This window comes from Acomys russatus, chromosome 28 (assembly GCF_903995435.1).
Source record: "Acomys russatus chromosome 28, mAcoRus1.1, whole genome shotgun sequence".
NCBI classification, from domain to species: Eukaryota; Metazoa; Chordata; class Mammalia; order Rodentia; family Muridae; genus Acomys; species Acomys russatus.
Genome location: NC_067164.1, coordinates 35,834,949 through 35,850,918, shown reverse-complemented (window position 1 = coordinate 35,850,918; position 15,970 = coordinate 35,834,949). Strand labels below are relative to the sequence as shown.

At 45.5% G+C, this 15,970-nt stretch overlaps 1 protein-coding gene across 1 annotated transcript in view; it reads right to left on the bottom strand.

The window, feature by feature from the left end:
- The window catches only part of R3hdm2 (R3H domain containing 2), a 120,801-nt gene that overhangs the window by 17,465 nt on the left and 87,366 nt on the right, over positions 1-15,970 (bottom strand). Inside the window, exons 14-16 of the mRNA XM_051170694.1 lie at positions 9,713-9,945; positions 6,249-6,421; positions 1,343-1,444 (exon numbers count right to left, since the gene is read on the bottom strand). Coding sequence (XP_051026651.1) covers positions 1,343-1,444; positions 6,249-6,421; positions 9,713-9,945 — 508 coding nt within the window. The remainder of the gene's footprint in view (positions 1-1,342; positions 1,445-6,248; positions 6,422-9,712; positions 9,946-15,970) is intronic.

Here is a 15,970-nt window from a genome sequence, read left to right as displayed (position 1 = left end):
AGGAAGTACCTACAACACACCTGCACAGCCTGTGCATGGACCTCGGGCTCATATGGCCCCAGCACAGAGCAGAGCTGTGGGCTCACTCCTGCTGCTTGTTTCTCTCCTCCTTTCCAAGGTTATTTCCACCTTTGTTCTTTGACACCAGTCTAGAGTTCTCCTGCCCTTCAAAAACCACTTCCAATTCTCACCTCCGAGAGGAGACAGGGTGAGTGGCTGAACCAGAGGAAGGCAGTAGCTGGCTGGCTGTAATTACCTTTTCATCAGCTGCCTTCCCTAAGCACGAGTGATGGTGTGCCATCTCTCACTTGTGTGATGACAGGCTAGTTTCTTAGCTTCCTGTTGGGTTTTCTGTTCTCTGGACAGTATTTCACACCCAAGCACACATACATACACATCAGACAAGTTCTTTTGCAAGAGAAAATACTAGAAACCAAAAGGAAACACTACCCTCTAGTTTCAATAATTATCAGGGACTGTTTTGCTACCTTATTGGTCAGGAAAAGATAATAAGAGGACAAGATTGCCGATTAATTTGAGGTCCATATTCCAGCACCTTTCAGAATGGAGACAAAAGGTAGGAGGAAAGGGGGTTCCAGTGAAAAAGCAGAGAGCTGTGATTAATATAAAGTAAAAAAGTAAGGGTTCATCACTACCATGAACTTATTAGCTATGAGGCAAATTTGATTTGCAAAGGATTTGTATTTAGGATACAAACTATTTTTAATTTAACTTATGTATTTTGGGTATTTTTGAGACAGGATATTACTCTATACCAGGCTGGACCGGAATTCACTATGTAGCCTAGGCTGGCCTAGTACTCAGGGCAATCCTTCTATTTTATCCTCTTAAGTGCTGGGATTAAAGGCGTGTGCCAATGCATTCAAGTTTCAAACAACTCAAGTAGCATGTAGTGTACATGTGAAGAGCACATAATCTGACACGGTGAGACAGGTGAGGTCTAAGTTCTTTAAAACTGGTACCTGAGAAGTCTGCAATGAAGGAAATCAGAGACCACAATTCTGTATAAAACAGAATAAACTGGAAACAAATGAAATGAAGGGCACATATAGTAGAGATGAGGGTCTCAGTTAGTTAGCTTATTTCCTGACACGCAGAGGAAGTGAACATCCCGTCATAAATTCACTTGTCTTTTGGTATGCTGTGATGATGTCATCAGGTTGGAATTCAGTTCCGCCTGTGCTGGCCCCTCAAGAAACAGCTTTCTCTGCATCTCTTCCAAAAGTACAACATGCTGGCAAGGCCACCAAAGACTGACCCAGACATCCCCACAGATACAGGCCACACAGGGACAAGACAAAAGGGGGAGTGGAGTTTATACCATGTTGTACTGCTGGGGCGGAGAGACTGGCAGAAGGACTTGGGGACAGGAGCTTGGAGAGAACTGAACCGGCTGTGGAGAGGGCTGCAGGGCCGGGACTGGCTGTGGGCCAGCACAGAGGCATGTGGAAAGGAAGAGAAAAGGATAAAAGGAGAGGCAGAGGGCAGAGATGGGGAGGGCAGGGGAGGGGAGGGGGAGGGACAACAAGGTTAATCATAAAAGACATTTCATATGAATCACATGGCCACTGAGCAGGCTGGCCAAGCCTGGGATAGCTTGTGGCACTCACATCTCTCACAGACAAGCAGCCTCTCCCATAGAAGAGACCTAGTATGCTCCCTGCCCCAGTAACCACTCAAGTCTTCAGCTGTGTGAGGAATCTAGACTCTCAGGGGCCATGGTCTATGACTTGATTCCAAGCAACACTTTCCCGAGGTATACTTTGACCTGACCACACAATCACAGAGGAGCTCCATCCCAACTCCCCTAAAGCCCACTTGCACTTGCGGGGCACTAGTGTACAAAGGGTCATCCAAGGGCAGTTCTGGAGGAAGTGCTCATCCACAGAGACATCTCCCTCTACAGGGAAGAGAAGAAATAAACACCCAGCAGATTCGTGATTCTAGCTACTTGATCCTCATCCTTGACTTTCTACTTCCTTCAGGCTGTGGGGCAGCATGCAAAGTGTCCTCAGGCATGGAGGGCAAACTATAGCCACAGCCGCTGTGGGTGTGTCCCTCAGCCATTCCCTAGCCTCAGACAGCAGGGTCTGTTGTTGAGAACATGCAGTGTTCTAAAACAACTAATTATATTTTCCTTATTCCTTCCTCTCCAGTCCTGTGGATTATCTCATCAATTCTCTAGTTGAAGCCCTTGGTGGAGGAGGGATGAGAGAAGGACAGTGGTAAGGAAGGAAAAGGAACCGGACATTTACACACTGTTTCATGACAGCTTTACAAGAATGTCTAGAGACATGACACCTTACAATACAACAATAAAAAGGAGGGCTAGCTGGGTATGTAGCCAAGTACAGTGTTTGCCTGGCAGTGCGAGGCTCTTGGGTGAACCTCACCCTTCCAAAATAAATAAATAAATAAATAAATAAATAAATAAATAAATAACACAGAAATTGAATGGCACACCTGGGATCACATAGCTAAGTGACAGAACATGGCTTGGAACCCAAAGGGGACTGAAGGCCTTAGCAGAGAATTTGACATCTAGAGTTTTAAAGAGTTTCCAAGAATCCCAATTACTTGAAGAGGGACATTGCATAGCCTGAGAAGTCAGTTCACCCTACTGACATCCTTGTTTTCTATAAGCCAGTGGCATTCTAAATCTCACTGTTGGCCAGGCTACCAATATTAGCTCCAAATGCTGCTGGTGCCTATGTGTCTTTTTCACTATCCTAATCCTCTTCAGGAGGGCTCGCCTATTCAGACATGATGAACAGTGAAGTGCTAAAACAACTTGTTTTCCGCATTTGTGAGTTTTAAATGCAGACTAAGATTGGGCATGGTGGTGGCACACCTGTAACCCCAGCACTTGAGAGGCAGAGGCAGGTGGATCTCAGTAAGTTGGAGTCCAGCCTGGTCTACATAGGGAGTTCCAGGACAGCCAAAGTTACATAATAAAGATTCTGTTGGGGTGGGTGTGGAGGGAGGAGAAGGAGGTGGATGCTCTCTGGCTCCCTTAACTAGGAGGAGCCATAGTAAAGGTGGGGCCTCAAGTACTTCTTTTTAAATGTGTATTGGTGCTTTGCCTACATGTGTCCCTAGTGCCCAGAGACTAGAAGACTACCTGCTCGTCTGGAACCAGAACTGCAAGAGCAGCACCATGTAGGTGATAGGCCCTCTCCAGCACCTCCACTGCTATGTTGTTGGGTTTGTTTTGTGTTTTGGTTATTCTAGCATTATCTTCTTGATGGTCTCAAACTCCAGAACCAGGATATCTCTAAGAGATCACAAGGACATCTGTTGCCACCTACTGGTGAATTCTGGGATACATGAACAGCTCTACAACATCTAAAGACACTAACTAGCTACAGAGGTATCAGGGCTCCTTTCTAATATCCACTCCAGTGTAAACCAACTGAACAATACATGGCCACCGAGCCTTTACCCTCAGCCTCACTCCCTGGTGCACCTGCTTCACTGACATACGGGCAAAATACTCTTGCTAGGAGCTAAAGGTAAGTACTCCACCCCCCACCCCCCGCCCTCACATTTTTGTTTGTTTTGTTGTTGTTGTTGTTGTTTTTTTTTTTGAGAGAAGGTTTCTCTGTGTGGCCCTAGCTGTCCTTGAATTCACACCCAATAAGTACCCCTTTCCCAAAGTTTTCTAAAAGTAGCACATGTTTATGTGATTACGTCCCGTATTCCTACACCACGGCATTATTTGAGGAAACAGACTGTAAGTATTCTTGTGTAACTTCACAGCCTCATAGTGCTGACAGCAAGTTAGGACAAAACAAAAAGGGGAACAGGAGAGCAGGGAGAAAGGGTTCAGGCGTCAAGTCTAGCACCACAAAAGAAAGGACGGGAAGCAGAGTGAGGAAGAGGCAGAGGGAGGAGGAGGAAGAAGGGATCGAGAAAAGAGGTAAAAGAGAAAAGAGGTAAAGCGCATCAGGTGGTGGGTAGGGTTAGTGGCTCCCATCTCCTGGGACACTGAAACTCACCCAGAGAGGATTCTTCTGCGCTAACCTCAGGAGTGTATTTCTGAGAGAACAAGTCTTCACACCAAGTAGCACATGCCTAATCCCCACTCTACAGCATCTAACCCAAGGCCACACTCCACAGCACCAATGCACCCACTGAACTGCAGAACCCAGGAGAGGGCTCAAGGACAAGGTTGGGGTTTAGAGCCCACTTGCCATCTACTCCAAAGTATTCATGCCAAACGGTTGCTCTTCTGCCTCTTTATGCCTTCTCCACTCTTGCTGTGCTTGTTTGTTTGTTTGGTTTTGGAGATATGGTTTCTGTGTGTAGCCTATATAGACCAGACTGGTCTTGAACTCAGAGATCCGCCTGCCTCTGCCTCCCAAAGGCTGTGTGCCTCTGGCTCTTGCTGTGCTTTTAAATGTGGATGGCAGGTAAAAGGAAAAGATAAAAGACTAAGAGGGAGAAAGGGGAGCCAGACAGTATTAAAATACATGTATTTCAGGAAAAAAATAAACCAAAACAAAATGCTGGGACCTTAACAAGTGAAATGGATACATACAAAACCACAATGGGAGGCAGCTGGAGGGATCATTCACAGGCAGATCAAGGCCCCAAGTGTACACCTTAGCAAGCATAGATAAGACTTAAGGGGCAGGTGTCGGGTCACTGGGTCATCCTGGGATCCTCCCACTTGAGTCTCCAGTTTATAGTTACAGATTGGAAACGGATTCCATTATCACCTCATCTTGACTGCATTTTCCCCTCCCTCCTCTTTTCCCAGTCCTTCCCGCAACGCCCCACCCCCCACCCCCCACCCCCGCTCAGGCCCCATTTCTCTCCCATCCACTCCTCCATTTCTCTTCAGAAAAGAACAGGCCTCCCATGGTTATCAACCAAACAAGGCATATCACACGTTGCGGTAAGACTAGGCAGGAAACTGATTCTTGCACCAGAGAGGAGATATTTCTAAGGCCATGCTGGACTGAGCAGGGGAATAAAGGAGCCTGGCAGGCAGCAGGAGAGTGGAGACAAACAGCCTTCTCGCTAACAGAATATTTGAGGTATAACATGGGCCTCTGGTCATGGAGAGCTCTGCTTATACAGAGTAAGCGACTAATCAGAGTATTTTTTATTTTTATAGTAGAGACAACCCCACTCAGAATATTAAGATTCAAACTGCCAGAAGATCTGACTCTTTGGCTGATGGCTTTCATGGTCTGCATAGAAACATAATGTTTCTCAAACCCTGGCTAATGCCAACATCAAACAGGGTTTCTCTGTGCAGCCCTGGCTGTCCTGGACTCACTCTGTAGACCAGGCTGGCCGTGATCTCAGATCTGCCTGCTTCTGCCTCTTGAGTGCTGGGATGAAAGGTGTGTGCCATCACTGCCTGGCAAGTGCTAGGGTCTTTCTGTCTTTAAGGGAAGGTCTTACTCTGCAGCTCATGCTAGCTTAAACTCACTATGTAGCCCTGGCTATCTTCTTGATCCTTCTACCCCAGCTTCAAAAGTACTGAATTATAGCATGTGCCATGCCACCTGGGTGCTCTTTGTCTATCATCAGTTGTGAGGTCTTGAGTGTTATTTCCCACTCCCAAAGCAACAAGTATGTGTCTGTAGATCAACATTGTCAGTTTATGGGGGTGGGAGGACTGGAGCTGTGATCTTTTCAAGTTCCATATATGGTCACCAAAATAATCTTGTTAATTATGCAGGATTTTAAAGGTACAGTAGAAACATGGTGTGGAGTAAAAGATCCCACCAACAACTCTCAGCAAAACGAGGAACAAGTTGTCAGGTGCACAACTTTGAAATCTCAGCACTCAGGAGGCAGGGGCAGGTGGGCTCTGAGTTTCGGGCCAGCCAGGGTTACACAGATAGATCCTGCCTCATAAGAGGAGGAAGAAATGTAAAACAGAGTTCTCAGGCTAGCCAAGTGTGACAGTGCACATCTGCAATCCCAGCACTGAGGATGTGCGGGTAGGGCCCCAGGAGCTGAGACTGCCCCAGCCTGGAGCTTTGAGGCTGAGGTAGGCTTTGTTTATAGCTTGTCTTAAGAGGACAACACAACAGAAGGAGTACTGTGGCCAAACAGTTGCCCTTCTTCTTCTCTCCCAACAACTAATGAATAAGAACTGGAGGCAGGAGTAGAATCTTTCCACAGCACAGAAGACAAGATGACAGCACTTCTAGAGCTTCTTTGAACAGATCAAAGGGGGCTCAACACTTGAGTAAGTAGTGACTCACCTGTGAAATCATATGATTATTCAAGGGTGGCTGTTGTTGAGGAGTGGGTGGGAGAGCAGGAAGTTGCTGCTGCTGCTGCTGCTGCTGCTGCTGGGCAGTACAAGGAAGAAGGCCCCGGACAGACTGGGGTGAGGTGACCTGGTTGCACACTTCTGGGGCACCTAGTGCCAGGCCTAAGGCAGAGAGGAGACCCACCCAAAGCTGTAAATATAAACCATGAGTGTAATTGTTCCTCAAAGGCCAGCTGCACAACTCTACTTTTCCCTTGTCCTTTCTTTTTATTCCTTTTCCTCATTCTCGCCCCCAGTTACCCAAAGATCTATGCAAGGGTGCAGGTGTACTGCAGCTTTTCTGCTGATAGGAGTCCACCTCTTGGGCTTCTGCTCCCTGGGCCAGGAACCACCTTGAATGTAAATAGCTGGTTTGGGAATTGAGAAAAAAAAAGTTCTAGAGCAGCAGTTCTCAACCTATGGGTCATGACCTTTTCACGGGGGTCACCTAAGACTATCTGCACATTAAATATTTACATTACGATTCATAACAGTAGCAAATTACAATATAAAGTAGTAATCGGGGGTTACCACAACACGAGGACCTGTATTAAAGGGCTGCAGCATTAGGAAGGCTGAGACCTGCTGCTCTGTTGAGTTTGAGGTCTACTTAGTCTGCATAGTGAGTTCCAAGACAGTCAGAGCTACATAGAGAAACCTGTCTCAAAAAAACCCCCCAAAATTCTAAAATGACTTTCCTGTTGCAGCATCTCCCCTGAAGTGCCTAAAGTCAATTTGTGTAACATAATGGGATGGCTGCAAACATGAAGCTTCAGAGCCTCTTGGTCTGCTATGGGAACTTGAGTTCTCCTCACTTTCTTCTCAACGTGTATCATACCATCCCTGGCAAAAGCTGCTTACTTCTTTAAGCATAATCACACATATACACAACCTTTACTCAACAAATGTCTCACTTCCAGGCTTGCTAATGTATTTGCATAGACACACAACACATTTTTCTGTTTTGTTTTGTTTTTTGTTTTTGTTTTTTTTTTTTTTTTTTGCTTTTTTGAGACAGGGTTTCTCTGTGTAGCCCTGGCTGTCCTGGACTCACTCTGTAGATCAGGCTGGCCTCGAACTCACAGAGATCTGCCTGCTTTTGCCTCACACACTTTTTAAAAGGAATATAGTTCCTATCTGCATATACACTTGCACACCATAGATGGTTGTGAGCCACCATGTGGTCGCCGGGACTCAAACTCAGGACCCGTGGAAGAACAGACAGCGTTCCCAACCTCTGACCATCTCCCCAGCCCGTCTTTCTTTCTTTCTTTTTCTTTCTTTCTTTCTTTCTTTCTTTCTTTCTTTCTTTCTTTCTTTCTTTCTTTCTTTCTTTCTACATACAATACTTTGCCTGCAGCCAGACAAGGGCACCAGATCTCATTATAGATGGTTGTGAACCACCATGTGGTTGCTGGGAATTGAACTCAGGACCTCTGGAAGAACAGCCAGTGCTCTTAACCTCTGAGCCACCGCTCCAGGCCCTAGCCCCATATTTTTATTTTTTGTTTGTTTTTGGTTTTTTCCCATATTTTTTAAATAAAGAGAAAAAGGTTTATTTTGGTTCACATATAACATACTTTTATTGACTATGTACTATGTATGAGGAATTATGTAATGAACTAAGGGCATGGTTCTTGACCCACTCTTAACATCTGATAAGGGGGAAAAAAGGTGCTGCTCTCACCAAAGTTAAATGACAGCAAGGATGAGGAAACAGTAGTTCCTCAGAGGGTCAAGGAAGAGCAGGTGGGAGAAGACGCACTTGAGGGTGGGATGACTAGAAGTTATCAGGGTAGGAGGGCACAAAGCTAATGTCATGTTCAATTCAGGAGATGGCTGAAGAGCTGGAGAAGGAAAATCAAGCGACAACGGCAAACTAACAGTTATGCTGTATTAACTAGCTTGAATTTTACTGTTTTTGTTTTCTTTTTGAGACAATGTCTCACTATGTACTTCTAGCTGGCCTGAACTCACTATGGAGACCAGAATGGCCTTGAACTCACAGAGATCCCCCTGCCTCAGCCTCCCAGGCTGCCACCAAACCCTTTTTTTTCCATAGGTGATGTAGAAACATGAACTTAAATATGTGTGTGTGTATGTCTACAGTAGGCACTGTCTTTCAGAAACTACTCACCTTGGTTCATGGGTTTGTTGAGTCAGTTAGGCTCTGTCTTCCCAGGGCTGGTGTGTGACTATTTTACCTGCATTGTTTCTGTGCAGCACATTTGTGCCTAGTACCCACAGAGACCAAACAAGGGTCTCTGATCCCCTAGAACCTGAGCTCAGATGTTTGTGAGCCACCATGTGGGTGCTTGAACTTGAGCTCAGCACCTAGTGTTCTTAACTGTTGAGCCATCTCCAGCCTCCATGGCCTGGCTTTTACACAGATGCTTGAAATGAAGCTCAGGTCAGGATACTGCCCAGTGGCAGTTTTACTCTCTGAGCTATCTCCTTGGTGCTAACATGAACATTTTAAAGAGGGGACTGAAAGTGAGTAGGTCTGTGCTCAGATTAGTAAATATGCTCTGAAAATGGCTAACAATAGAGGGAAGAGATGAACATGGAGCTAATACCATAATTTAATAAAATGAAGGCCTAGTTAAAGGCAGAGGTGGCGGTATTAGATAAAAAAATGCAGCCAGGTGTGGTCATGCACGCCTGTAATCCCAGCACTTGGGAGGCAGAGGCAGGTGGATCTCTGTGAGTTCCAGGCCAGCCTGGTCAACAAAGTGAGTCCAGGACAGCCGAGAAACCCTGTCTTGAAAAATCAAGGGAAAAAAAAAAAAAAAAAAAAGAAAAGAAAATGCAGCTACCAGACAAAGGCAGGAGGGATATCTAACAGAGGCAAAAGGCTTCACCACCGCTGTCTACTGCAGACAGGACCTATAGATCTGCTGGTGTGGGGTTCAAGATACTCTTCACAGGGCAATGATATCAAGGTCAGGTCAACTGTATATGGAGAGCTAAATAGCCCTCTGGTAAGACTGTAGCAGGAATGGAGGGGGGTTGGGAGCACTGAAGGTGCTGACAAGCTTCCACGTAACATGAGCGTCCACCTCTTCCTAGTTCTGGTATGTTGGCTACTACTGATCAGTTACACACAGTTACACTTTATCAAAGTGCCATGTAACCTGCCCTGGACTAATAATCCACCTCAGCCAAACAAAATAGTGAACTCCAACCAGCTTTCCTTCCTTCCTTCCTTCCTAAAAAAGAACAGAAAGTCAGAAAAAAAAATCAAAGAGGCAACTAGATTTAAGAATGGGTAATGGACCCAAGAATCAGATTTCCTCTCTTCTGGTAATGCTGTCCAAGTCTCCAGAAAACTATACTGAAGCAGATGCTTCCTCAACAGTTACTAACATATTTTTCAAAAGACAAGCAAGGAGGGAAGGAGAGATGCTGCTGTACCTGGCCTAGAGATCCTTCCTGCACTGCCACCTTTACTGCTGCCAATGCTGTCACCACGGGTGAGGATGGAGATCCCACTGAAGCTGCTGGCTTTGGTGACCGGGGGTCGCATACTCCGGACAGAACCATCTGAGTCTGTGCTGCTCCAAGGCCGTGGATCCAGGGATTTGAGGTCACTGTCTGTGCTGCTCTGTCTGCTGCTTGAGGTGCGGCTCAGCCCTTCACGGTTCCCCCTGCAGAAACCACAGTGGTCAGAGGTTCCCCCCACCCACCCACTTCAACACAAGGGCCAAGAGAGAGATCACTTTTTAAAGAAGAGTGGAGCATGGATATTGATTTCTTGTTAGTTGGCTGGCCAACTAGGATCTGATGGGAGCAGACAGAACAAGGTCCAGTACAGTAACAAAGAACACGGGCAAATCTGAAAGACAGAACCGGCAGCTAATTCAGCACAGTGGATTTAGGCAAATGGGAAGCAACATACATGGCACTGAGATCTCTTTTCCACACCCTGCAGGGACCTCACACATGCTAGGAAACAGAGGGCAACAGAAGGGTAGCAGCAACTTCTGGAACTTCTTAAAACAAATGGACTCCTGGAAGCTACTGCTGGTAGAAGGTAGGCGTAGCCAGTGACATGGATACACCCCACAACAGGTCTCCAAACAGCGTGCCTCTAAGCCAGCAGAGGTGCTGCTTAGGAATATCTTTCCAGATTGGAAGGTGGTTACAGTGAACAGTCTGACTGTCCAAATTATTCTCTGGAAGTTCCATCTTGTTATCTGAGAAAAAGATTCCACAGCTTGTAAGGACTGACATGGTCATCAGGAAGATCAAGTATATGCTTAGGACTTGGCAGAGAGGGCAGCGGCTTGACTGGGCATAACTGCCTTCGTGTTTATAATCTCACTGCCTTGAGTAAGGCACAAAGCTACTGAGAAAGGGATTCTTCTGTTCTTATTTGCTTTGAAATGTCAGGCTTATCCTGACGGTAAAAGCATCACCTGTTCTGGGTGTGGTGGTGCACACCTTTATTCCCAGCACTAGGGAGGCAGAGGCAGGTGGATCTCTGAGTTTAAGGCCAGCCTGGTCTACAGAGCAAGTCCAGGACAGTCAGGGCTACATAAAGAAAGCCCCATCTTGTGGAGTGGGGAGATTGCCTGTGATTTAAAAATGACAGGATGCCAAGATAGCCATTATTGGCCTGACATTTTTGTCTTGTCTTAAAAAAGTATTTATTTAAATGTGTATAAAGGTTTTGCTTGAATAAATGTATATGTACTATGTGTGTGCCTGGTGTCCACAAAACCCACAGAGGGCATCAGATCCCCTGGAACGATGTGGTGCTGGGAACTGAACCCAGGTCCTCTGCAAGAGCAGCCAGTGCTCTCAACTGCTGAGCTGTCTCTCCAGCCTCTGAAGATTTACTTCTCGTTTATGTGTGTCTGGATTTGTGTGTGTGCATGCCACAGTGTATGGATGTCTAAGGAAAACAGAAAAGAGGATTCCTTGCAGTAAGCAGTTGTGAGCCAATGGGTGTGGGTGCTAGGAATCAAATTTTGATTTTTTTTTTTTTTTGTTCTTTTGAGTTGTGTGTGTGTGTCAACGTGTATGTAGTACATGTGTGTGAAGACCAGAAGTAAACATCACATATTTTCCTTGATCAGGCTCTACTATTTTTTAAATGTTTTCACTGTTACACTTTATTGTTATTTTGAGTACATGTGTATGTAGGTCAGAGGACAATTTGCAAGTATGGTTCTCTTTTACCATGTGGCTCCCAGGGATCAGATCTAAGCTGTCAGGCTTGATGGCAGGCATCTTTCCTCACTGAGTCACCTCACCAGCCTTCCACCTTCTTTTTTGGGACAGTGGCTCTCACTGAACCTGGATAGCTGAAGAGCTCAGCTAGATTGCTGGCCTGTGAGCGCCATGGATGCTCCTGCTTTTGCCTCACTGCTCTTCCCAGGACAGCGGCTATGGACAGCTACCATGGCCAGCTCTTCCACAGGCTTGGGGATCTGACGTCAGGTCTTCATGATTGCAGAGTGGACACTGCACAGGCTGAGCTATCACCTCAGCTTTCCTGAGGGCTTACTGCTCCGTACTAAGAGCATTCAGGATTCAGAAGTTCCCCTCATTTCACTTTTCCCAACAACTCCTACCTAAGGGGACCAAGTGACAACAGTTATAAAGACTTTGTAGATGCACCGGTGAGTACCTGGCAAAAATCACACTCGTTGGGATCCCCTTCGTTTTACCATTATCCACCAAAACTGAATAGAAAATGCTATCCCAGTCACTTTAGCTCCAAAGGCTTTGTTATTCTGAGTGTGAGTGGGTGAGCTAGCTTGTTTCCACCCCTCTTCTGTTTCTTTTTCCACAGATAGGATTCCATTATCCTACCCTGGCTGTCCTGGACCTCACTCTGCAGACTGGACTAGCCTCAAATTTAGAGACCTATCTGCCTCTGCCTCCTGAGCGCTGGGCTTGAATGAGGCGTCTTTACCCTAGGAAGTAGTGCTTCTGTACCCAGTTTCCCCAAGGCAGTGACAGTAAACGCTCAAAATGTGGACTGTCTGATGACTGAATACATTATTCTCTTGAGGGAGAATCTCATGAGAAAAATCCATCAGTTTCCTTCTCTATAAATAATTATTTCACTGAAAACATGACAATTTGGGAGAACCACTTAAATTCAATTCTGAGGATTGGGTTGGGTTATGCTAGAGAGATGGGATAAGGATAAAGAGCATACTCGCACTTTGTGTTATTACAAAACCAGAGCTAATTCAGGCTAAATTAGCTCTAATCTTTGTCTCTGTGTCAAGATGGGGTACTAGCCCAAGCAGGCCTGAACCCTGGTATGTAGCCAAGAATGGTCTTGGGCTGTGGCTCCTCCTTGGTGCTGGCTTGTAGGTGTGTGTGGCACTGGACTGCTCATGTGGTCTAACGGATCAAATGCAGGGCATCCTACAAGTTAGGCAACAAGTGCTGTGCCAAGTAAGCTTCACCTCAAACTACTCTGATTTAGTTTTTAAGTAGATTTAATTTAGTTTTTATAGTAAGAGGTCCAATTTGTTGGGTCTGAGAAGTATTTGATAAGGAACACTAAGCCGTAGTGTGGCTCATTTATCAATAAAGTAAGAACTTTGAAGTTGACATAGTTATTGTCAGTATGGGTGACGAAATTAGGTATAGTATATACTTTTCTTTTTTCCAAGACAGGGTTTTTCTGTGTAGCCTTGGCTGTCCTAGACTCACTCTGTAGACAGGCTGGCCTCAAACTCACAGTGATCCGCCTATTTCTGCCTCCCAAGCGCTGGGATTAAAGGTGTAGTATATACTTTTAAAGGCATGAACTGGGACAGAAATGTATGAGGCAGTGGCAACGGAAGGTTTTACAGTAAACAGGGTAGGAAGTCACTCTATGATCCTACATTTTAAATACTTTTTTTTTTTGGGCCTCAAACTACCAAGATTGATCTTGGACTTCTGACCCTCCTGCCTCCACCTCCTGGGTGCTGGGATTGAAGCTGTGCACCACCACCTCCATTCCACGTGGTGTTGCCCATGCACCCAGGTCCTTTGTACACTAGTTAAGTTCTCTACCAGCTGAACCGCATTACCAGCACCTAACCTAGGTTTAAAAAATTTTCTAAAGCCACGAGGCTTTTCTAAAGCCAACTCTTGTGAGTTGAAGGAGGCCATCCTGGTTTACATAGTGAATCCAGGACAGCCAAGGCTACACAGAGAAAAACCCTACTCAAAAAAGCAAAGGGGGAGGGGGAGAGTTCCAGGACAGTCAGGACTATTATACAGAGAAACCATGTCTCAAAAAACAAAAGAAAAAGTTCTCTTGTCTTAAGCCTTTGCACATCGTCTTTTATTTATTGGATTCATTGATGTGAGACAGGGTCTCACTGTAGCCCTGGCTGTCTTAGAACTGGCCCTTGAACTCATAAAGACCTCTTACTCTAGCTCTTCCCAAGGGCTAGGATCAAAAGTGTGCTCCACCACACCCAGCTGCTTATGCGTGTGGGCGTCAGTAGGGGGTATGTGTATGCGATGCATGTGCCCATGGAGGCCAGAAGGTGTCAGATTCCCATGAAGCTGCAATAATAGACAACGGTGGGCCTCGTAACGGGTGCTGGGAATGGAAGGGACTCAGTCCTCTACAGGAGCTGAGCCATTTCTCTACTCACAATTTTATTTTTTATTTTTTTTTTTACATTTGGTGTGTGTGTGTGTGTGTGTGTGTGTGTTTGTGTGTGTGTGTGTGTATGTGTGTGTAAAGGTCAGAGGACAGCCCCATAGTTGGCATTCCTCTCTCGCCATGTGAATCCTGGGCAGAGGCAACTTTCCTGCTGAATTCATCTCACTAGTGACCTTTAGTCACTGTTAATCAAACACAGTTGGGTTTTTCAGGTTTGAATTTAAAAAAAAAAAAAAAAAAAAGACTTGGGGGGCTGGAGAGATGGCTCAGAGGTTAAGAGCAAGCACTGTCTGCTCTTCCTGAGGTCCTGAGTTCAATTCCCAGCAATCACATGGTGGCTCACAATCCATCCATAATGAGATCTGGTGCCCTCTTCTGGAGTGGAGGCACACATGCAGTCAGAATACTGTATAAATAAATAAATAAGTCTCAAAAAAAAAAATATTTGGAAAGGTGTGGGTTACACTTGCTCACCAGAGTCTTCAAGCCATCCCCTGCAGTTTGGTGCAGCCTGATGCTCATGGGTAAGCAGCATTCCTAGCTGTGAATCTGAACTAGGGCTTCAAATAAACACAAGCTTGAGAGGAAGAAACAAGGCTTGTAAACAGCTGCTGTGGGACAGAAAAAGCACACTGGACAAAAATCAGCCTCAGGGTTGCCACTTACAGCCAGGTGTACTAGGGCTGGCTATGTCATCTCTGTGCCTTTGTCTCCTCTGATATAAACCAGTATTGTTTACAGGCCAGTGTATTCAGAGAGTTGAACGAGTAAAGATTGACTTTGGCAACATATGTACTGCATTGTTCACACACAGCTGTTGTCAAAGACACTCTGGGATGGTTATGCCTGCTCGCTGTACATTATCCAGCAAAATCTTCATCTTTTAAACGTGAGAACTTTACATATCTTTGCTTCCATCAATCATCAAAGCTCACTCTGCCTCTGGTTTTCTGATGTACCTCAGGGCAGCACTGTACAGGGATAAAAGAGGTCAGAGGGGATGGAGAGATGGCTCAGTGGTTAAGAACACTGGATATTTTTCCATAAGACCTGAGTCTGATATCCAGGATGCACATGGTAACTCACAACTCTAACCTGTTTCAAGGAATCCAACACCCTCTTCTGCCTCTGTGGGCACTGCATGTATGTGGTGTACGTACACACACACACACACACACACACACACACACACACATACACACACACCCCTACCTCTACACGCACACACGCAAAATACCCATACACATAAAACAAAAAAAAATCTTTTTGCTTTGGTCTTTTGTGACAGCATTTCTCTACATAGCCTTGGCTGTCCTCACTATGTAGATCAGTCTGGCCTCAAACTCACAAAGACCCGCCTGCCTCTGCCCCACAAGTGCTGGAATTAAAGACATGTGCCACCACGCCTGCTAAAATATATCTTTTTTAAAAATTCAGAGAAATGAAAATTCTCTATCCCAATGTTGGAAAATTTCATCGTTCCAATTTCTTTCTTCTCTTCTTTTTAAGATTTATTTTTATGTATGTGTATGTGTGCGTATCTTTGTGTGTGGGCAGGCACACATGAGTGAAAGTAGAATTGGCCAGAGGACACCACAAGTGCTTGTGAGTCACCTGATGTGAGTAGTGCACCCTGGTGACCGCTGAGCATCTCAGGCTCACTAGCCCTAGGAAGGTCAACAAGGAGAGAGGGCAACTGCAGCGTTAGAGAGGAGACCTATAATCCGAGTTTCCTATCACTCATGACTTTAAAAAACAGAAACACCCTTTGGAAAGAGTAGTACTGAAGTAGAATGTTAAATACTCAGGGTCCCTGAGTTCTGTAGTTTTTCTGTTGGCAAATCAGGAAGAATAAACTTACAGTGAGCTGGTACCAGCACAGGGTATTTCTCTCACCTCCATTTTATACTATCCCTTGAGATGGGACTGAGAGATTGAAACAAAAAGATTTTGTTACAGTTGTTTTGTGAAAAGATGAAGAGCACCAGGTGCTAGGGGAGTTAATGCAGCCAGGAGCAGCAGCTCTCCTCAGGACGGAGGGT